The following is a 22,842-nucleotide window of genomic DNA, read 5'->3' on the forward strand; positions in this document are numbered from 1 at the left end:
GTGTAAGAATTCCTAGAGCTTTTGGTAATTGTTTTGCCAACCTGATAACTGGAAAGGTTTACAATTCCACAAGCAACACCACCATTAGGTATTGAATCTAAACTACATTTCTTACTAAAACATACAGAATATATATTTCACCTGATCTAGGAAGCCACTGAAGAAAATACTTCTGAGACCAAAACATTTAGTTATTCTCCAAAAAGTTGTGAATCAGTGAGTTCACAGGAGAGATCTTAGACGAAGTCTTTATATCTGTGAAAACAGTCAAGTCTTGGGATTTTAGCTGACCACATGTTTAGTAGGAGCTAAAAGTGCAAAGAGCTGGGTTTTGGCACCACATCAAATACGGAACATAGCCAAAACCACAGCCAAGAGGCCCAATGCTTGCTGAAGTCAGTGTCTTTCCTTTGCTCTCTCTCAGCATAATTAGACTAGAGCTGCAAGGGTCCTTACATAGATCATCTACCTCTTCACCCTCATTCTAGAGAAAAGAAATGCAGGTCCACAGACATGAAATACCTTAGTGAGTAGCACAGTAGCACAGAGAAGCTCCAGAAAGGGTGCTCGATCAGATACCCCAACCACACACGCACAGCCTCAAGCCACCACACACATTACTTTTAACATGGGCTCCCAACATCATTAAATACACTATTCACTTACTTCCATTTTAAGTTACGTGGGTACAGTTTTGAACAGCACACCTGATTTTAGAAAATGTAGTGGTTCCCCAAAGGCATTAAATTTAAGCCTACTGGCTTATGTAATATATAAAGTGAGAGGAATAAACATTTACTATAATAAAAGAAAATACATTTCAAAAGTAAAAAAACAAAACAAATGCATACATGTCAATCAGTGTAGTAACTAGGTAGTACCTTCTTTAACGTGACATTTCTATTTTTTTTTAAGATTTTATTTATTTATTCGAGAGAGAGAGAATGAGCAGGTAGAGAGACAGAGGGAGAGAGAAGCTGACACCCTGCTGAGCAGAGAGCCTGACACAGGGTTCAATCCCAGGACCCTGAGCCAAAGGGAGATGCTCAACCACTCAACCGACTGAGCCACCAGGTGCTCTTAAAGGGACATATCTATTTTCTAAACATTTAGATAAATGCCTGTACCTTCTGGAAGTGTTGAATGGTAGACAACGGGGCTCCAGGGGCTGGAAAGCTGGTCCACATGCAGTCGTACAGCAAATTCATATTTGGTGTTTGGTTCTAGACCTTGAACCAACATGTGAGTTTCTGATCTATAAAGTGAGTAACGAAGTTGTTAATGCTGGTAGTACATTGTTTCTAAAAGATTACCAGTATTTCCAGTCAATTCAGGTAAGTATCCTGTTATTATTACCTCATTTTCTTTAAAAACAATTTTTTAGACTAAAAAAATTTCCTTTTTAAAATATAATTATTTGGTATTATCCTATAGAAATTAGCCTACAAATTGCATCTCTGAAACTATGAAATAGTTTAGAATAGCAGTTTGGAAATATCCCAATACAAAGGGATTTCCTCAAAAATACTGAAAATCATATCATTCTTTTAAACCATAATGATGGGCATTTTTCTAACTATATCCAAAAAAAAACAGAAAAAGCTTTATTTTTTGATGCCAGCATGAAAGTGGTCTTTTATTTTTTCCTTTAAACATGCTAAGTTTAGCCAGTTGAAAGTAATAATACCTTCTTGCCTAATCTTGTTGCATGAGGCTGAGGAACCAAAAAAATATATATTAATTTATAGAAACTGAATGTCAGAAGATATAGTTTTCAGAACTGAATATGGCAAAGATGCAAAACTCCCAGCCATTTTATAAGTAAGGTAAGTCCCGAAATAGCTAAATGTCACGCTGGCCCAAGATGGTAAGAAATAAGTGAGAGTGGGCAAAAGAGCAAAGAAAACCACCATTAACAGAAGCTACATACGTTTGAAGGTACAGAACCAAAGAAGCATTCTGCAGGCCGACAGGGTTACAGCGGATGGTGTAGTTAATTATTTGTGCAGTGGTGAACGCAGGCCTCCTCCAGTGCAGGAAGATGGAAGATGAGGTGTTAGCCTTCGCATAGAGATGGTGGGGTGGCGGTGGAGGGGGAACCATGCGATCACGAACAGCTATTGAAAAATACAATGTTAATTTACTGCACCGCATATTACTATAGAAAGTGGTAAAATGATAAAATCACAATTCTCCACCCTACTAGTTGACTTGAGGTCCTTTTTTCATTAAAGAGGTTCATGGATACATTTAGAGATGTATATCATTCAATTCTGAGCAATTCTTCCATACATTAGGTAAGGAATCAAATATTAATACTTAGATTATAAAAGAGAAGCACCAAGAAGACAGACTACTAGCCCGAGACATTCAGAAGGCCAGCAATGGACTTAAAACTAAACTGACACCCTCTTCAGTAGCAATAAAACCAAACAGGTCTTAGCACCAGTGAAACTGAATAGTAATTGGAAGGAAATAAATAGCCTCAAGATTAGAGCAGATAGGTATTCAGGGTTATTTTTCCCAGTTAAATTTCTGAAGGTCTTTTGTTTGCAAAAGTAAAATAGGTTCTTATAATTAAATACACCTCACTTAAATATTTATTCTGAGCATGTACTTGTTCAAAATAACTATGTTAGGTGCCATGGAAGATAGAAAAGCACCAAGGATTCCAAGGAGTAATGAGACTTAAATTTACAGAAGGAAGAGAAGAACAAGGCCTGTGCACCATACAGAGTGAAACGTACTGCATTAGCCCTTACTTACACACGCATCCCGGAGTGCTGACTGTCTGATCTGCCTGATAGCCATCTTCTATGTTGTTGTAAGCCAGAAGCCTCACGTGGTACTTTCTTCTGGGGTCTATAAAGAAACTGACAGGTAATAATTTGGTCCAGGCCTCTAGATATCAGCCCTCCAGAGCCTTTGCAGAGTTTGGTTTAAAAATATTCTGCATACATAACAGTTTAAAGTAAAATGAGATTTTTTTTTCCTTTTCCTATCCTACATAGTGACTCAGCAATGCACTCAGCAATTTGTGTGACATTGCTACTGTGACTATCTACCAATTACTTACAATTTTACTTAACCTCTCTTCAAACAATAACATTAACACCAATACTCTCCGTCCTCCTCCTCAACTGACCAGAGATAGATTCTTGATCCTAAAAGCCTTGGGGGCTGCCTGAGGGATCACTTCTAAGACGCTACACTACACAGAAATTTTTTGTTTAGTTATCAGGGGGTTAGCTACCTTAAGAAGGGAAATCAAAGTGAGCTTATTTTCCCCCTCAAAGATAAAGATAATTATGATTGTCATCCTTCAGTAACTTTAAAAAGTTTTACAACCATGTGTTATTTAAGTTTATTTCTATGTGTACCCTTTCCATTAACCCATTTTCAGGCCAACAGCTAAATTCACCAAGAAAGAGGAGCTGGAGCTCCCTCTACTGGTGCTCATTAACTGTCAAAATAGGAAACCCAAAGTCCCTTGGATATATACAAAAATTTTTCAGTTTTTTGAGGAAATAAAGTTATACATTTTATTTTATTTTTGAAAATATTTTATTTATTTATTTGAAACAGAGAGATTGAGCACAGGTGGTTGGAATAGCAGACAGAGGGAGAGGGAGAAGCAGGCTCCCCGCTGAGTAGGAAGCCCTATATGTGGCGCTCTATCCCAGGACCCTGGGATCATGACCTGAACTGAAGGCAGACGCTTAACCCACTGAGCCACCCAGGCACCCCTAGTTATAAATTTTAAATGACATGTTTTAGGACATATTTTGAGAAGTTTAATGATATAAATACATTTAAATATAACTATTTATGATAACATTTAATTATCGAGTACTTGCTTGGGACAAAAATAAATACTCTTGAGAAATAATGTATTTCCCCCCCACGCTTTGCTGAGGTATAGTTGATGAACATATATTTAAGGTATATGAGATGATGTTTGACACATGTGTACTTTGTGAGGTGATCTCTACAATCAAGCTAACAAACACATCCTATCATCTCACACAGTAACCATTTTTGTGTGGGTATGTGCTTGAAGACAAGATCTCAGTAAATCTCAAGTTTATAATACAGTATCAATGAGTATCATCACCATGCTGTCCATCAGATCTCCAGAACTTATTTATCTTGCATAAGTACAACCTTGCACCCATGAGCAACACTTCCTCATATCCTCCATCCCTGAAGCCCCTGGCAACCACTGTTCTACTTTCTGCTTCTCTGGGTTCAACTATTTTGGATCCCATACATTACTGAAATCATGCAGTAACTGTCTTTCTGCATCTGGCTTATTTCACTTAGCATAACATCGTCTAGGCTCATTCACATTGTGCAAAGTCTGAATTGCCTTCCTTATTAAAGGCTGAATAATATTCCATCGTGTGTATACGCCATATTTTCTTTGTCCATTCACCCAGCAGCAGGCATTTAGGTTGTTTTTATATCTTGGATATTACAAATAATGCTGCAATGAACATGGGTGCAGTTATCTCTTCAAGATACTGGTTTCATTACTTTTTGATACATAAACAGAAGTGGGACTGCTGGATTATATGGTATGTTTCTAACTTTAATATATTTCTATATTACATTTCTCTAAATAATAATAAACATGTAAATAGATCCAGTACTTCATAAGGGAAAAAAATCCTTGAAAGATAGATCCAATGTGCAAAAAACTTAGAATAAAAGGATAAAAATAATTCTAGAGCGAATTTAAACATTTAAAAATCCAAAAATAAGGGTGTGCCTGGCTGGTTTAGTTGGGGGAAACATGCAACTCTTGATCTCGGGGTTGTGAGTTCAAGCCCCACATTGGATGTAGAAATTGCTTAAAGTAGATAAACTTTAAAAATAATGATAAATTTTAAAAATTCAAAAATAAAATATGAAGTTTGTTAAAGTTTCCAAAATAATTTTAAGAGTCTGCATATTTTAAAAACTGATATATTCTATTATTTAATATTAAAATGCATTAAAAGAATGTCCTAAAATACAAGTTTTTTGTTTTAACAAATTTCTATTCATTTTAACAAAATTAAAATCATAAGAAGAAAAAAATTTATACAACTTAGGACATTTCTATACTTTTTAGATAGGAAGTAGGAAGGCTAATATTCAATTATACTATAGAAAATGATATATGAGTAACACAAAATTCTATCAATGTTATTCCCATTCTATAAACGGTGGTACCACAGTGTTAAGTAGCATGTCTAGTGTTACATGAAACTAAACCAAGGACTTGCTGATATTTCTATCACATGTGCTTTTGTTACAGTAGGTAACTTTGTCTCTTTATAATGAATTCTAAAACAGAAATATTTTTAAATGTTTTATAAAATAACTACAGAAAACAAACACAGAAATACATTTGGACTTCATTATTCAGATGATTTCCAACAGTAAGCACTGAAATTCTAAGATTCAAGGACTTCTGTTCAGATTAACGGCAACCTAATTTGAATCTGTGTTCATCTTTCTTCCCTCTTAACATATTGCTGAACTCATGAGACAACTGAATCCTGAGTGCTATCTTACAAATACTCCCTCTGAATGGGTACAAATGGAATTCATTTGGCTCTCTGCCGTTGAGTTCTTCAAATGTATGTCTCTACTCAATCAGAAACTTATCTTTAGGAAAGCCTACTGAGTGTGGGACATTGCGCCAGGAATTAGGAAATACAGAAAAAGAGGGATGAGACAGAGTTTGTCCCAAGTAGCTCGCATTGTCAGAGAGCCAGACACGGATACAGCCACTCTCACCGAAAGCAGATTTTGATGATGTTATGAGTATGGGTGGAAGGATTAATCTTTTTTTCCACTGTGCAAACAATCAATTAACACTTCATGAATATTTCTCTGGAATGGTTCTTTATTTTTAGTCCTAAAATTGATTCTTCATTTTCCCTTCATCTTTGAAAAATGAGCTGCTTACATTAAATTTTAAACCCCAAATCAACCTTTTCTGGTTGACGAGAAGCAACGTATGTGTCCTGAGACAATGAGAGAAGAGCACACTTAGCCCTTGTACAACCCACTCAGCATGGTAACAGCCCAGCTTTTCTGGTGCCCATCTGGAAATCATCCAAGTCGCCGGGGCAACGACCTCCCAGGCTGGGCTCCTTTGCCTGTGCGTTTCTATGAGGTCAGGAAAAGGCAAACCACCAGGCTGGCAAATCAAGTATATCAGGTGCATGAGCTTCCTTTCTAACCATACACAAGAAGTACAACAAGGGTCAGCATAATTTTTAAAACCATTTTAGTGGGAAAAAATAAAGGAGAGGGAAAGCCCATTTGACGTTCACATGTGCTCAACTATGCTCTTCAAAGAATCTTATACCAGGTTGGGGGCCCAGCTGAGTAGTGGGCCATGAGCATTTACCATGTGCTCCTTTCAGGCTCCGAGAAATAGGACTCCAGCCTCAAAATCTAGTGACATTATTTTGGTTGGTTAATCCAGAGACCTCAGAACAATAAGGCTCATGTTCATGCATCAATTTGTTAGAGATGTGATGTCATGGACCCAGGGGACCAGAGGCCTGGACTAACGTTAAGAGGAGCACTATCAGACGGCAAGAGTTATCAGCTAAGAAAGAAAACAAAGCTATACAATTAACAAAATTAAAGATACAGAGTAAGAAATCAGAGTTTAGGACCAACATATTCAATATAGTTAAATGCACAGATAATGTACCTTAGCATAAGAGCACAAGTCCTAAAACTCTGGAGTTCTGAGAAAACCCTTCAATGCATAAAGGACAAAGCAGAGACCCAGCCTCAGCACTGTGAAATGCTACAGGGAGCCTATACATATAGTTTCCAAGGCCTGCTAACAGCCCTTCTTGAGTCAAGGACTGCCACGTCTATGGTGCTTGGTTACATGAGACTCAGCAGACTTAGGCAATGCGGTTTATGGGGAAAACAGCAGAGTCAGGAAAAGCAGCCACAAAGAATTGTTCAGGCCTTCCCAAAACCAGTGAGGGAAAAAGGAGAAATAAAAAGAGGTGAGAGAGTTGGTCCCATTTCCTTCCAAATTCAACACAAGGGGCATAAAAATCACTCATTGGGGCTAATTCTTAAAGGTCTCAGGAGTGATGGCTCCACTAGGTAGTATTTGCCTTTATGGTTAAACTTAAAGATTTAGCAATATATAAAGATGGAAGGCCAGGAAAGTAAACTCAAATTAATTTAACACAAACTCCAGTGAGTGTCAGCTTAGGTTACCATAACTGTGGTCCCAGCCAAATTAACCCGTACCTTTATTATGGAGTCAACCTTTGGCCAAAAAATGAAGATCTCCTTCCTCAAACACTGCTATGGTAGCATTCCTTCTCTTTTCTCCTCCGCTCTAGGATTTGCCTCACCTTCTTTCCTTTCTGATTCATTCCCATCACTAACTTTTCCACTTGACTTTGTTTCACATGAGGAGAAATCAAAACTAGATTATACAGGTATCCAATAACATTTACCAAATGCCTACTGAAAGTCAGACACTATATGAAGATTCAGCAGTTAGAAAGCCGTTACTGTTGGGGATGCCTGGATGGCTCAGCTGGAAGACCGTATGACTCTTGATCTTGGGATTGTGAGTTTGAGCCCCATGCTGAGTGCAAACATTACTTAATTTTTTTTTTTAATGAAATAAAAATTAAAAAAAAGAAAGCCGTAACTTGTGCTTTTAATTTCAATCTACCAGAGTACAGACTGATAAATGAATATTCTGTAAATATTATTTACTAAATGTATGGCCTTGAGAGCATATTTTTTTAGTTTTCTAAGCCTGGCTTATTTTCATTTGGAAAATAGACAAATAATCCCTGACAGGGATTTTAAGAGTATTAAATGAAAGCATGGCTATTAAGGAATTTGTATAGTTCTTATAATTAGTAGAGATATAATATTATTATTGTTGTTATTATAATGAGCAAAGTTGCTCAGGAGAACAGAAAGGGTACTACCAAAAATACTGTACACTTAAATTTGGAATCATGGCAAAAATACCATCAAGGATGTTCATTCATACAAGCAAGGTCTGGAATTCAGAATGTCAGTAAGTGAGCTGTTGGCAAATACTAAAACTGAGCTCTAACTGCTCTCTGTCCTCATTAATGTTCCTCGGTTTGTGGATCAGGTAAAGGCTCTCAAGTGTGTGTCTGCCTTGTATTCATGCTTGAAGGAGCTGTGTTCTGTATTTTATGGCCACTAAGAATGCTTGCTGTTTTGGCAACCATGTCACATGGTGTATAATCCTCTCAGCTTCAAATCCACCTTCGCCCACATCTTCCATGTTCATTTAATAATCTCTCATCTGCTAACAAACTCGCTGATGATATGAAAGTTTTAGAAAACAACATAACAGATTTCTTACCTAATGGAAGAACAGTAGATTGTTTCATGAAATGGAAATATGGAAGTTTGAGAGCTAGCATTAGCAAGAGCAAGCAGATGGAGACAACATTCACTCTGTTAATTACATCCAGTTTTAACAATTCAGTATTTATTACCCTCAATGACTGCAATGAGAACAAGAAAAAAGTTCAATAAAATCAGATTCTCTACAATGCAAAGGTCTTTTAAAGATTACTGATCAAGGACCTAAATTCCTTTCTAAGAGCACCTGATTTAACAACAATAGTGAATTAACTGTATCTTTATACATCCTAAGTAACCTACAAAAAACTTTGGTATAATATACCTAATTTTCTTTGTAACATGTTCCCAAAGACCACAAAAACAGCAGAAAACCCAGGTCTTCCAAGGTTTCATCCCAGTAACTTGCACTTCTCTTCTCTACCACTAGATGGCATGTGTGTGCCTATACGGAGAGTGACGGCCCCACTCATCCATCTACTGAAGGTGACGTATGGCGATTGTTTAAGTTTCGTCAAAAGAAGGGCTGCATGAAATGCAAAACAGTGAAAAGAAGAAGGGTGCCTTGAATCAGTATTTGTCACATATATAAATATTTCCCATGGAGTTTTAAAAACCCTGTGAGCTAGATCATTGCTCTTGTCACCTGACCTCTACAGAGAAGAAGGCTGAGACAAACAAAAGACAACTTTCCTAATGACTCAGCACTACTTGGAAGCTACAAGATAGTCTAGCACAACAGCGAATGTCTCAGATGCCAGGCCCAGGCTTCCTGGATTCTAATCCAGCGACGTCATTACTGTGCAACCTGCAGAAATTATTTTTGCCCTCCGTACATTTGTTAAAACCACCTGTAAGATGGATAATGATGATGATAACAATCTACCTCTCAAGGGTGTTAGGAAGAGGAAATGAATTAATCCACACAAAGTATCTCCGAGAGTACCATTCTGTAACAATAATATACCAATAAGAATACCTTTAGTAATGAAATAATTACTAGCAGCATCACATCACCCCTGATCCCTGCTCCCTCTCAGGCAGAAGGGCAGGCTGGAATGGTGACTAAAGGATAGACTCTGGAACCAGACTACTTGGGTTTAAAAATTGAGTTTCCTCATCTATAAAATGAGGACTCGATGGATTTATATTTGTAACTTGCTTTTAGAAATGCACACTAAGTAGGTGCTTTCCAGTGCTAAGTACATAAATAGAGAGGAGAGGGCTGCTTTGACCATTAGGGGATTTGGATTTGAATCTTGGATTTAGTAGCTCTGTGGCTGCAAATGCAGTCCCCTGGAAGTCAGTTTCCTCGTCTTTAAGATTAGCAAGTTGAAGTCTATCGGTTGTCTTCAAATTTGTTTAGGTAACAGTGTATCAGGGAACCTAAGACAAAGTACAAGTAAATATTGTGCAAGACAGGAATAACTACTGTGAAGAGATTTGTTAAGACTAATGAAATTCAAAAGAAGGAAAAGTTACTGGTAGTTTTTTACTGCGTGAAGGAGGGCTTCATGGAAGTAGTGCATGTGAACATAAGAGATTAAGGCCAAAGAAGAGTGTGAGGTAAGTGAAGGCTTGAGGACAGGAACGTGTAGATCAGGGATGAGTAACAGGGAAGAGATGGGTAAGTGCATGAGTGAAGGTCACGCAGAAAAGTTAGGCTGTGGGTAGATCTCAGGTTTAAGAACCAGGCTAGCCAGCATGGATTTTGTTATATAGACATAAAAGATGGCTTTAGTAAGTGGGATTGTTGAGAGAAGGCACTCATCAGAGTCAGAAAGCTCCAAGTGTCCAGCCTGGGTGAACCAAGAGAAATGGAAGAGGAGATGCAGAGTCAATGACACGTGGCATCAGAGATGCAGGAGAAAGTCAAGGGGAGCTGACCATGGGTGAGAAAGTGTGGGCTGAGCTGGCAGTGAGGACAGAGAACCACAGTCAGCAGTCCTGTACACAGAGGACAGGGTACCAGCAGGGACTAGAGACCTGGGTGTGAGATGGAAGTGGTGTTAAGGAGTCATGAGGAGAACTGGGAAGGTATCACGGGAGCCATGAGAAGACGATGTCCAGCACTACAGGGACGTCACAGAAGATAAAAGTGACATCTGGTATCTAGGTCTTTTAACAGAATAAACTCATCAGGAAAGGGTGGGGTTGCAGGGGTAGCAGAAAACATGGACTTAAGTAGCAAGGATGTGGTAACACTGGTAATAGAGCGATAAAGGAGAATGAAAATAGAAATGCATTATTTTCTGATGTGTACCAAAGTGTTAACAGTAGTATTTAGCTCTATATGGTAGAATTTGTGGTTATTTTGCTTCCTGTATTTCTACCTGTTCTATTGTGAATGGTTTTGGTAATAATAAGATAGTAAAGAATTAGAACTCAGATGGCAAAACTGACAGACATCAATTCAAACTTTATGGATTCCTTGTTGTAATACTAACACTTCTAGAAGTTTGGTTTCCTGGAAAATGCATAATAGAAAACTACTATTTACAAAGTATTTAGCTATGGACCAACAAAAAAGAAATAGTATTGGGGTCATGAAAACCAGGCCTTTGTTTCCTTCAGCTGCTGTGTTGGTGACACTCCAGAACCCTTAAAAAGAGTGGGGCTGGAGTGGACACGTCAAGGTAGATAAAACTAAGAAAACACCTGAAGTTAGGACCATGAGAAAACTTTTACTTTACATCTATAAAGCCTCCTCTGACATCATTTCTAAAATCCAAATCTAAATAAGACTTAATGAGTCTTATGCCCTATCCTTCTAAGGAAAACTTCTCAGGTGGTGGGGGGAAAGTCTTCCAAGGACCAAAAGGAACATAAAGCAATTACATGTACTTTGGGACAGTTCCTGCCACTCGGTTTGATTTAGACATGGAACATGTTTAGTAAAATGTCTTAAGAAAATACAAAGCATTACTTTAAAAATCACTATGTACCGCTTTAAATTATTCGCTTAAAACACCACTATAGAAAGCTTTGCTAATGTTAACCACAAAGCCATTAAGATGGCTATAAAGCATTCAAGAAGTCAAACTAATTAGACTATACAGAGGTAAGTAACAATCTGAAAGTTTGCTGATATAATATCACCACATGTAAAGTTTGGAAACGTTAAATTAGGAAGTACTCAGAATCAGTGAGAAAGGTGAGATTCTGAAAGATGAAACTGAGTATCTGGCCCAATGTCCATTTTTAATTTAATCTTTTGTGTTACGAGGTTTTGTGCGAGCCTTTTCAGGGCCATTGTTCTCCTGTGGTCTGACTAGAGAGCCCCTTGGTCTGGCTAGCCAGGGTGACTGCACTGCCCCCAAGCCTGTCCCTCCAACACAATACCCCCCACCCCATATAATTATTCAGAGAAGAGGCCAACACCATGACTGCTCCGACACCTGGGTCATGGCCTCTGACACAGGATCTGGGGCCAGATCAAGTCTGGTCCAGCCGCAGAGGAGCAGGAAAAATGCTAAGGGGGATGGGTGGGAAAGGAAAGCAGAGTGAAATACTCTGCATTTAAAAATGGTGTTTAAGTACAGTAACAAAAACACAAATCACATGCAAACAATGTTATCCAAATGTTGTTAGATTGTAGGTTTCTCCTCTCTGAGAGAGAAACCCCAGCGAGAGAGATTAGAGAAGCAGGCTTCTTTCCAGTGACTTCTTTTGTCTTCTATCATCAGACGTACATTAGAATGGAAAAGGTTAATTCATGATGGTTAAAACAATGCCTGACCCAAACGTGTGAGTATACTGACTTAAAAACAATTTTTGCCTAAAAGAATGTAAATTTTACTTAAAGCCCAGATTAAAATTTCTTTCTTCTTTTGTTTATAAACTGCATTTCCATATAGGATTGTGAATGATAAACATCTTTCATATCCATTATAAATTTAAAGGATTTTTGTTAATGATCACTATGCCAAAATGTTATAAACCTGTGGAAATAATACAGAATATCTGAGTGTACAGTAGATGCAATGGCAGATGGGAGGGGGCAATCCCCCACTCCCCAAATTTCCCTGTATTCTGTGTAACTAGTCTCTATGGAAGCTGATGGTAGAGTATTTGTCTAAACCTGAAATGACTCAGTCCCTTTTGTTCAGCACCCCTGAAGGGCCTTAAGACAAATAACTCTCACTCCCAGTGAAAACCTCCCTTCTCCTATGGAGTTTAGGATAATTTAGAAGAAAGTTCTTTGCATGTGACATTTGAGAATCAGTTTCCTACCAAAATAAGCAAACCCTACTCATAATCTCTATTTTAACAACACCCACCCTCCCCACACACAAAAACTCAGATTGCTTTTGCAAAATCGAGAGGCAAATGGCTTTTTCAATCATATTGTGTTCACTAATATTTTGGTCATGTTATTTTTTGAACATATGATTTCATTTTTATACATCTATCAGGCTTTCAAAACTTCTTGTAAAAAGTATTCTTCATTTTTGACAAATGCATTACTTGAGGTTGTCTAGATAAGAAATATTTGGTGTTGAAGAGTCCTACTTGAACACTGCCTCAAATGAATCCGATTTACATCCAAACCCTGCAAAACGAAACCTCTCACAAACACCATTTTAAATCTTTTATGTTCTTTTCTTATGATATTCCTTTCCTTTTGTGAATCCCTGTGGAAGAAAAGATACCTCATTGGTCCAATTCTGCAAGTTGAGAGAGCACAGCCACTGAGTCTCTCCACCACATAATCAGTTAATGGATTTATGCCAGTGGCTGTTATCTCCTATGGGGTAGGGAGGAGAAAAAGGCAGTGGGATTAACTGTCCCCAAATTTATAAGAGCTGTATGTGAACAGTACTAATAAAGCTGGTCCACATTCATGTTCCTGAATTACTTAAAAGTGAATATAATGGAATAATCACTGATTATAAAAATTCAGAATTGTAAGATTAAAAAATGTGTTAGAATGGGGGGATACGCAGAATAAGTTACTTTAATTATATTGATATTTCTGTCACAAACAATCCTTCCCCTAAAAACATCCAGGACTTGACTTACGGTACTTAGTACTTGGGTTAGCATTTGTTTAAGTAGCTGCTCTGTCTGCCAACACACTTACACTGTCTGTCCCACATACATCACTGCCTTACAAACAATATTTTTATAGACTGACAGAGAGAGCCTATTCACGACAACCAAACTTCCCCCGAAGCCATGAAATAAATTTCCTTCCAGGACTAACATTTCTCTGTTTCACTGTCATGGGCTTGCCATGCCATTTTGACCCTTTTGTGAGGCAACATGGAAATACCATCTATCATCTCCTGAACCACAGCGACTCGGTCGGAGGTGCACAGTTTCATTGCAGAAACATCTGTGGTTTGATAACCATTCCTCCCAATCTCAGCCCTCAGCAGTTAAAAGCATGCTCACAAGCTGGGAAAGACGCAGGTAGACAGCTTGGAACCAATCTTAAATTTCTTCTCAAGTGGGAAACTCAAGCCAGCGAAATATCAGCCTCCTCAATCACAGTGATAAACACGGTCCTGTTGTTTATGCCTCCTTTAGAATCCACAAGAAGCACCACGTTACAACAACTTACTTAAACTTCCTGAATGTATCACTCTGAAATCGATTTTAATGTTAGCCGAGAAGGGAATGGCGGGAGCTCTTTGATACTAGCAGGGGCAGGTCATTACCACGTTAATTGGCTATCAACAGCCTACTCCAATTCTATATAAACCTTAAATCTTTCAGGTATTAAAAGACATTGAAAATCACTGGGGTCCTGGAAAGTATTCAGTATATCTTAAGATGGTTTTCAACACATATAATAGAGAATCTCAAACAATTTGAGCATGAAGAATCAAATCAAAAGGCGTTTTCTGATAAATAAAACATTCAACAGAAGATCTCAGGTTTATGTTCAATGTTACTTCTGAAATGCTATTGTTTTAACCATGTGCGTAGTCACTGTAAAACCAATCCTAATTTGGAGATACTGATTAAAGCTTAAAAACAAAACAAGGCATTTTTTTAACTTTAAATTTCTTTTAAGCATTTTGATGATTTGCTTTATTACTTGTTCTCTTATTTGTGTGTGCATGTGCAAGTGTACACACACACACACACACACACACACACTTTTATTTTGTTGAATCATCACTTCACACCTAAATATTTGGACATGCTTCCCCTGAGAACAAGGACAGTCTCTCCTATACAACCATAATACCATGATCACATTCAACAAATTGAGCAAAAATGCAATTTTATCCAATATGTAATTCATTTCTAAGTCTCCCAAATTACTTCCAAAATGTCCTTTGTAGCTGCTCCCTCCCTACCAGCCCAATGGAGGATCAGATACTGCCTGTCATATCTCCTTCACGGAGAATTGCTCCCTTTCCTTGTCCTATCTTTCACAACAATGACACCTTCAAAGAATCCAGTACAGATGTTTTGTAGACCAACTCACAATTTGGCTATATCTGTTTGTTTCCTCATTATTAGATTCAGATTAAACATTTTCTTTTTTTGGTAAGTCTACTATATCAGTTAAATTATGGCTGTAATATAGGTTCTTTTATTTAGGGAAATAAAACTTAAAACTCCTATTTTTTGCAAGTGAATTTGTTTTGAACTTTGAATTTGTTACATTGCTTGTGGAAGGGGGATATTATGGTTTTGAAAGCTTTCCTAACCTCAGAAAGGCCTAATTTTCTCACTGACCAATCTTATCTATTTATCTACATTTATCCATATAAATGAACTCTTTCCTGACACTGAGGACAATAAAAAGAAAGTACCAACATATTTTTAGACTTCTTGAAAGATTTCTAAGAAATATCTGGTATTTTTTATATAAGTAATACAAATGCAGATTTCTTTTCTAAAAAATTCTCAATGAGTCACACTGGAATGCCAATTTTTAATACACACATAGCATGGGAATAAAGTGTACAAAGAACCAGAGCCACACAAATATGCCACTGAGTCAACATCGAAAAGAGAATATGATAAAAACATCCTTATAATTCCTCAGAACAGAAATGTGCATTAGCAAAATCAGAGTGTCTCCTTTTTGAAGTTTTCAGAGGTTTAAAATGTAGTCTCTACAGTTTTTTGGGTCAGAGTTAAGGTCCATCTGCCATGATTTTCTTCTGAGACAAAAGGTCATTTTATGAAAAGAATGGAAATGTATTCAAGAAAGGGAAACAAAAAAAAAAAAAGAAAAGAAAAGAAAGGGAAACACACCAAAAACCATCCTAATTGGCCATCCAGATGGAGAAAGGTGAAAGTTCAAAAAAATTATTTTAATTGTTTCCTCCACTAATATCTCTAGATCACCCAAAAGCCTATAACTTGTCAAATGATCCTAGAAACTACAGGACTCTTCTCTAACACACTAAGTCATTGTCAAGTATTAGTATGGTTTTCAATACATAAATTCATAAAAAATCTTCAACAATTTGAACATAGAGAGTTTTTCTGGAGGTACTATATTTTGGGAACTTAATTAGTATAATTTTTTCTAGTAATTAAAATACCCTGTGCCCCATAGCTAGTAGAGTTTGTGGTTTGCTTTGGTTGCAAAAGGCTCACAGCCAAACTTACAGGCATTTCTAGCAATTGTACGAACCCTACAGCATGTGATTAAAGAAGCCAATTGGTTTCACCAATTTTCCAACTTTTATTTATCTTTCCTCCGATTTCTTCATCTAGATATATTCAAATTTTAAAAAATACGTTTTTCTCATTAGGATCAAATGTTTGTTATAGAAAGTTTATGAAACTCAGACAAGCAAAAAGAGGAAATAAAAATAAAATATCCTAATACCAGCACCCAGATATAAGCACTTTTAACATGAGGTGTTTTTTTAATTCCCTTTTCTATTCACATATACACATACTGAATATTTTTTTGTATTTTATAGACTGCCTTTTTTATTCAATATGCTGTGAATTACCACTCATGGTACTAAATAGTCTTCTAAAACATTCCTTTCAATGTCCACATTTATTCAAATTGTATGGATGTACTGCATAGAGGTTTACTAAAGCTCTGTAATTGAATATTTAGGTTTCTTCCAGCTTTTCACAATTATAAATGATCCTGCACATTACAGTGAACATCTTTATGGTGAAATGCGTGTGTGGCTCAGTTGGTTAAGCCGCCGACTCTTGGTTTTAACTCAGGTGACAATGTCAGGGTCATGAGATTGAGCCCCATTCAGGGCTCTGCCCTAGGCTGGGAGTCTGCTTCTCTCCCTCTCCCCCTGCTTGCTTGCTCACTCTCTCTTTTTTGTTCTCTCTAAAATAAAAATAAATCTTAAATGTGTGTGTTCATTAGTATTTTCTCATGATAGGTGTCTACTAACAGAATTGCTGTGTAAAGCAGTATGCGTATTACAGCCCCCCCTTGTGGTGTTACCCAGTGACGCCTAGAAAAGCTATGTAACAATTTACATTCCTATCGGTATGAATGTTGTTTAATCCCAAGCCCTTACAAACACTGAGACTCATATCACCTATTTGTTGTTGAATTTTTTGGTTCCATACTGAGTCACTCCTCCAAATCTTTCTAGGAAAAAGAAGCAGGAGATATGCACATCTGAAATAATGACTTGTTAGATATATTTACGTTACACAATCTACCAAGGAAGAGGGACACACTGTGGTAATCAGGCAAAATGTGCTGCTTACTGTCTCTACAGGTTTCTTAAGTTATTGTTAACATCCTGGCAGGCTGAGAATGGGAAGATGCCATTTTAACCTTCAGCTGAAGGAACAGCTCTAGTTTTTGTTAAATAAACCAAGATAAGGGTCAATGGAATCAGCTATCTCAGCTGATACAAGAGGCCTCCACCTACACAGGGCAGCCTACATTTTCTGGGATGTTATACAAAGTCCTTCAAGGTTTCACATGTTTTAAAACAGAGTAAAAAAATATGCAAAAATCTCAATAAAGTCTTCAGGATTATGTTATCACACTAGTTTACCCTAATCAATTGATTAATCAGATTGTTCTGATAGTAAGCTACTCCAGGATTTAGCCTGTTCTGATGATTAGTCTATGACTATGTTTATGCCATGCTTTCTTTAATTCTTTCATTATACCATCAGGGTTTTTCACTTAGTTAACCTGGTATCCTTCAGATACCAATACGATATCAGTTCCTCAGGGAAGTCTACCCTGACCTGCACCCTCAAGCTCTCCTGTCCCCTGTAACACGGCCTTTATAACTCCCTCTGCTTTACCATCACAGGGCCTACTAAGGTTTGTAATTACGGTTTCTGGTGATTTTATGAATGTCTATTTTCTCTTCCAGATTTTACAGCTTCATAACTGGGTAGTTACGAAGAAATACCTGATTCAATATTTTAGGACAATGGTCTCCAAAACTTTATTTTACCTCCCATTAGTAAAATATTCTTCTACCATGTATACTCACAACATATATGCTTTTATTTATAGCATATACACGTATGGCTGCCCTGATATACTATGCACATTATAAAATAAACATGCACAAATATTTTTAAAGGCTAAGGTATAACATATTTTCCTCTAGTAATAGCCTATCTTGCAGCTCCCTTTCTATCCCATGGAGTGCGTAATTAGTGCGAAGCTAAAAATTTTATTTGCATGAACTATCTTTTTTTTTTAAAGAACAGGCTTAAAACAAATACAAAACAAAACCCACAAGTATAATTACTGCTTTACAACAATTTTTTTTCTCTCCATCCTGAAGTTTCTTTCATGTGCTAATGGTGGTATTTTAAAAAAACCTACTCTCCTTTAACTTACTTAGATCTTTAAGGACCTCACACATCTAAGGACTCTTTACATTCACCAGAAACTTCCAGAGTAGTCTGAGGGCTGACAAGCAGTATGATTAATGGACAGTATTGATTTAATTTTCTCCACGAGTTTTTCCTTCTATAAGGAAAACTGTTCGTAATTCATGTCCTTTTGCCATGTTTACAGATTCTTAAAAAGAGGAGAATGAAAAGCTTACTGAAGTTTTTCCATCATTCAAGAAGCACCATTTGAAAGCTCTGGTCTATAAAACAATCAAGAGCTGATCGATGGCTAGGAGTATCTTCCTAAGACCAAGGAAATACTGCTTTTATTTGTCACCATTTTAATGGGGTTTTATTAGCACATCTAGAAAAGAAATAGGAAATAAAACCATAAAATCAGTTTAATACATAAGCTTCAAAATAGAAATATAAAGTGCTATAGAGGACAACGGGATATTTTAGAAGAAAGATACATTAAGTTAAATGTTCAATATAAACCTTTTAGTTAAAAGCCATGAAACAGATGTCAGCGTCATCAGATATAAATGATTAAAGTTTCTCCAAATATCTTAATTTGAAGTATCATTTGGAACCAGTCAAAACACTTTTTCTGGAGACAAACAGTGGGAATAATACTTTTTATTTTTTATAGCTGAAGAAAAACTTAACTTCTTAACATATGAAGAGCTACACAACTGGGAATTCTCATCCTCACCCACATTTTGATAGTACTTTTTTTTTTTTTTTAAGTCTTCTGTTGTTTGCTTTCCTTAAAGGAAAAATATTTCAAATGGAAATTTAATTTGAGGGGGTCAGCAGGTAGGGATATTTGCTGGTGGCAAAAGAGACCGAGAAGGATGCTCTGCCAGGGCATCCCTGACTCAAACTATTCTAACATTAAACCCCAAACTTAAGTAACATCAGACTCAAAACTGGAAACACATCACAATTGGTATTTCACCTTATGGACTAGTAAAAATAAAGCAACACACCACTACTTGAAATAATGTAACTTCCTTATCCTGCTTATTTTCTCCATCTCCACAGGGGCCTTATACTTTATTTAGGGCTCTTCTCAGTCAGGCATGTGAATGAGGCTCCACAAGTACTCTAAATCTTTACCCAGCGCCATAGGTCAGAGGGTTATCTGTGCTATGTAGTTTTAGGGTAGATGATTTTCTTTCCTCTTTTCTTTCCCTTCCTTCTTTTTTTTTTTTTAAGCAGGAGAACAAAACGAATGCATATCAATCAGAGCAAACTAATTTAGGTACTAAAAACGTTCCTCTTCTACAGATAAACTGCCTTCTCAAGAAACCACTAAATATCAACTTTTCAGGCATTCTACAAAGAGAAACCAGATGCAACTGAACTCCCCTCCCCACCTCCATTGTCTGCTAGAAAACTTGTCCCACAGCTGTGAAAGCTGTAAAACAACTTCAAGCCTCCAAAAGTGATGACCATTTAGGCAAATGCATCCATCTCGTTCCTGGGGGAAAAAAAACAACTTGGCTTTATCTTTAAAAAAAAAAAAAAAGAAGTGGTAGCTGTGCATCGTTTTTGTTCACAAATTACACTGCATTTAATAACAAGACAAATGTTTCTCACAGAGCTTTCCATGTTTTAGAGCATTTTCAAAGGTGATGACTATTCAAGACTAAGAATATAAAAGCCCAGGAAAAACCATCAAAATTCTTTTCTAAATTATATTTTGGTGTTTGATATGGAAAGTTGAAGCTCATTTTTTTTAAGATGGTTAAAAGAAAATGTAACAAAATACAAGCATTTATTTCTCCCTTCCTTCTGTCTCTCCAAATGATTTTCCTTAAAAAGAGAAACAGAATTATTAGGTATAACATCCCACAGGATGCCATTAATACAATTCTGATGCAGTACAATATACAGCAGAAGAATATAAGGTATTTATTCTTTCAGGAGATATTGTCATTTTAAAGCTGTTCACAATCCTCTGAAGTTAAGAGGCAAAAATGCAAATTATGATAGTATTGCTATTGCAGTGTAAAATAGCTTCTGTAATTTGTTACAAGATTCGGTTTGGAATTTGCCAACTGTATTTCTCCTGTAACATAGCAGTAATGATTCACTGGATCTTCTTTACTTCCTTATTTAGAATTCCTCTGTATTTGTGTGGCCAGAAAAAAAACTGATAAATGTTCAGAATTGCACCAAATTGAGATTATGTATGACCTTATCTATATGGAAACCATAGAAAGAATTTCGGTTTCCTGAGGGCTAGGAAGATAATTAAAAAAAAAAAAAAATGGACTGACAGTGATTAACACAGAAAATGAGACTGTTCAACGTTTCACAGAGTTAGAGGAATTTCAGTGGGATTTGTTGGATGTGTCTCACTTCCCTGAAATGACCTAATGTCCTTTGTTTTACAGTTATGCTGACAGAGGTTTCTCCTGCTCAAGTTTTTCATCAGTTTCTTTCAAGGCAACTAAGCCAGAGAGATGCCAGGTCTCTCGGAGAAGGGCTGCCTCAGTATGCAGACCTAACTCCCAGCTGCACACAGACTCACCATTTCGAATCTTCTGAATTCTAAATATATTAAGATGTTACAGACATCTCCTCTAGGACACCGATCTTTTCAACCCAACATGATCAAAACTCAACTCAGTACTTGCCACTCTCCAAACCTGATTTTGCTCCTGAAAGTCCTACTCCAATTAAAGTACCGTCCATCCTGAGCTCTTGGGAATCATTCCAACTTCTTCTTCTCTGTAATCTTATTTATAAAGAGTAACTAGTTCCCAAGCACTTACTTTGTACCATACAGTGTGCTGAAGGTTCCACATGCACGAGTACATTTAATCCTCAAAAACCTGGAGGAGCCTGGGTGGCTCAGGGGGTTAAGAGTCTGGGGCTCTTGATCTCAGATCAGGTCTTGATCTCAGCATCATGAGTTTAGGCCCTGCATTGGGCCCCAAGCTGGTGTGGAGCCTACTTAAATCATCATCATCATCATCATCCTCAACATCCTAGACATTTACAGCAAGGTGAGGATCATGAAAATAGAGTGACTTGACACTAGTGGGTAGGGAGCTAGGATTCAAATCCTGCCCATTTGGGAATGTAAGCTGTTGCAGCCACTCTGGAAAACAGCATGGAGTTTCCTCAGGAAGTTGAAAATAGAGCTACCCTACAATGCAGCAATTGCACTACTGGACATTTACCCCATAGATACAAATGTAGGGATCCGAAGGGGCACTTGCAGCCTAATGTTTATAGTAGCAATGTCCACACTAATGTTTATAGCAACAATGTCCACAATAGCCAAATTATGGAAACAGCCTAGATGTCCATCAACAGATGAATGGAGAAAGAAGATGTGTACATATATACACAGTGGAATATTATGCAGCCATCAAAAATTGAAATCTTGTCATTTGCAACTACGTGGATGGGAATAGAGGGTAATATGCTAATCGAAATAGGTCAATCAGATAAAGACAATTATCATATGATCTCACTGATATGAGGAATTTAAGAAACAAGGCAGAGGATCATAGGGAAAGAGAGGAAAAAATGAAACAAGACAAAACCAGAGAGGGAGACAAACCATAAGAGACTCTTAATCTCATGAACAAACTCAGGGCTGCTGGAGGGGAGTGGGGTAAGAGAGATGGGGTGGCTGGGTGATGGGCATTGGGGAGGGTATGTGCTACAGTGAGTGCTGTGAAATGTGTAAGACTAATGAATCACAGACCTATACCCCTGAAGCAAATAATACATTATAGGTTAATAAAAAATAAAAAAATTTAAAAAAAATCCTGGCAATTTAGCTCAAAACCCAGTCTTCTATTTTACTTTCTGAATTTAGATACACTTAAGTGGACCTTTTTGGTATACAGTTTTATTTAACACATGTACAGATTTGTCCACTGCCACCACAATCAGGATACAGAAGAATTCCATCACAGCAAGAAACCCTTCTGTGCTTCCCTTTGTAACAAAGTTTAAGCCCCCACCCCTAATCCACAGCAATCACTAATCTAGTTCTGACTTTCCAAGAATGTCATATCAGGGAAATGATACAGAATATAACCTTTGAGACTAGCCTCTTTCACTCCATGTAATGCCACCGAGATCCGCTTACAAATTGTTGCAAACAGCAAACAGTCCATCGCTCTTCGTTGCTGAGAGTGTTTCTGCCACACAAATATACTGCAGGTTGTTCATCCATTCACCCACTGAAGGACATTCACGGCTTCCAGTATTTGGGGTGGAACAGAGCCATACATTTGTGTTATAGGTTGTTGTGTGGACATAAGTTTTCATTTTTCTAGAGTAAATACCTAGGATGGGACTGCCGGGTCATATGGTACAGGCGTGTTTTAGTTTAAAAAACAAACAAAAGCACTGAACTGTTTTTCAGAGTGGCTGGACCATTTTGCATTCCTACGGTAACGCACGGGTTTCCCAGTGTTCTTCATTTAAAAGTTTTCAGTCGGGCATCTGGGTGGCTCCATCAGTTAAGTGTCTGCCTTTGGCTCCGGTCATGATCCCAGGGTCCTGGAATCTAGTCCCGCATGGGGCTCCCTGCTCGGCAGGAAGTGTGCTTCTCCCTCTCCCGTTCCCCTCTGCCTGTGATCTCTCTCTCTCTGTCTCTAACAAACAAATAAAATCTTAAAAAATAAATAAATAAAAATTTCC

At 37.4% G+C, this 22,842-nt stretch overlaps 1 protein-coding gene across 1 annotated transcript in view; it reads right to left on the reverse strand.

The window, feature by feature from the left end:
• The window catches only part of PRTG (protogenin), a 126,225-nt gene that overhangs the window by 22,392 nt on the left and 80,991 nt on the right, over nucleotides 1-22,842 (reverse strand). The window contains exons 12-14 of the mRNA XM_047738356.1: nucleotides 2,767-2,862; nucleotides 1,931-2,117; nucleotides 1,128-1,255 (exon numbers count right to left, since the gene is read on the reverse strand). Coding sequence (XP_047594312.1) covers nucleotides 1,128-1,255; nucleotides 1,931-2,117; nucleotides 2,767-2,862 — 411 coding nt within the window. The remainder of the gene's footprint in view (nucleotides 1-1,127; nucleotides 1,256-1,930; nucleotides 2,118-2,766; nucleotides 2,863-22,842) is intronic.

This window comes from Lutra lutra, chromosome 7, assembly GCF_902655055.1.
Source record: "Lutra lutra chromosome 7, mLutLut1.2, whole genome shotgun sequence".
NCBI lineage: Eukaryota > Metazoa > Chordata > Mammalia > Carnivora > Mustelidae > Lutra > Lutra lutra.